This window comes from the organism of the source record quoted next, assembly GCF_019968955.1.
Source record: "MAG: Porospora cf. gigantea A chromosome Unknown PgA_NODE_10166_length_1221_cov_3103.67, whole genome shotgun sequence".
NCBI classification, from domain to species: Eukaryota; Apicomplexa; class Conoidasida; order Eugregarinorida; family Porosporidae; genus Porospora; species Porospora cf. gigantea A.
In genome coordinates, this window is record NW_027151230.1 from 1 (window position 1) to 1,221 (window position 1,221).

Here is a 1,221-nt window from a genome sequence, read left to right on the forward strand (position 1 = left end):
CCGCATGCGCATATAATCCGACTCAAACGAATAAATTTGGTAACTGGTAACTTACGTATCTTTCATGATTAATGTACATGAATGCTCGGCGTCCACACCCCGCAGTATTTCATGACAGGAGTAGCAATTACCGTAGAATTCTGACAACCTTGTCAATGCGAGCGTTATCTACTGCTATTCTGACCTCTGCAATTTTCAGCTCAGTCGTTCTCGGCGAAACGGGGCTTCGAGGACAAAGCATCCTATCTGAGACGGACCAGATCCGAGTCGCTCAGGATTTGGGTTTACGGACAGATTTGAAGATACAACCGACTGCTGTGGACGTAGCTATGCTACAAACTCTCCTGAAAGGCGCTGGACCTCTGCTACCCGTACTACTTCAGAAGATGCTCAGGAGATCCCTCTCCGAGGTTGATAGTCTGGATGAAGATGTTCAACCGGAGGATGCGGACGTCGCATCCGAAGGTGACAATTCCCGAGTCGCTCAGGATTTGGGTTTACGTACAGATTTGAAGATACAACCCACTGCTGTGGACGTAGCTATGCTACAAACTCTCCTGAAAGGCGCTGGACCTCTGCTACCCGTACTACTTCAGAAGATGCTCAGGAGATCCCTCTCCGAGGTTGATAGTCTAGATGAAGAGGTTCAACCGGAGGATACGGACGCCGTATCTGAGAGTGACGATTCTCGAGTCGCTCAGGATTTGGATTCAGTTTTGAAGTTAGCTTTGGTGAAAGCTCTCGTGAAAGGCGCCGGACCTCTGCTGCTTAAGACGATGCTTTTTAGAACCATCTTCGAGGTTGATAGTCTAGATGAAAATGTTCATCCGGAGGATGCGGACGTCGCATCCGAAGGTGACAATTCCCGAGTCGCTCAGGATTTGGGTTTACGTACAGATTTGAAGATACAACCCACTGCTGTGGACGTAGCTATGCTACAAACTCTCCTGAAAGGCGCAGGACCTCTGCTACCCATGCTACTTCAGACGATGCTCAGGAGATCCCTCTCCGAGGTTGATAGTCTAGATGAAGAGGTTCAGAATGACGAGGTACCGCTTCCCTTAGGTCCGCTGGGTCCCCTCTCTGAGATTAAAGAAGACGACTCCCTAGCGGCTATTGACGAGGAACGCGTTGTTTATGATGCTGCTTCCGTGGTTTCCTCCATCAAAGCTCTCATCACTGGACCGGCGATGACCGCCCTTTTCACTGGACCCGTCGTCG

General features: G+C 49.9%; 1 protein-coding gene across 2 annotated transcripts; it reads left to right on the forward strand.

Annotated features, from left to right (window-relative positions):
* Nucleotides 1-155: 155 nt before the first annotated feature.
* On the forward strand, nt 156-1,221 carry KVP18_003858 (uncharacterized protein; the record flags this gene model as incomplete). 2 transcript variants are annotated; one of them, XM_067955951.1, is made up of 1 exon in its annotated part: nt 156-1,221. In XM_067955951.1, a coding segment is annotated over one exon (1,066 nt), but the record flags the coding sequence as incomplete, so codon positions are not given. The 2 variants fall into 2 exon arrangements, with proteins under 2 accessions (XP_067814145.1, XP_067814144.1); XM_067955950.1 differs by having other exon boundaries at nt 156-1,217.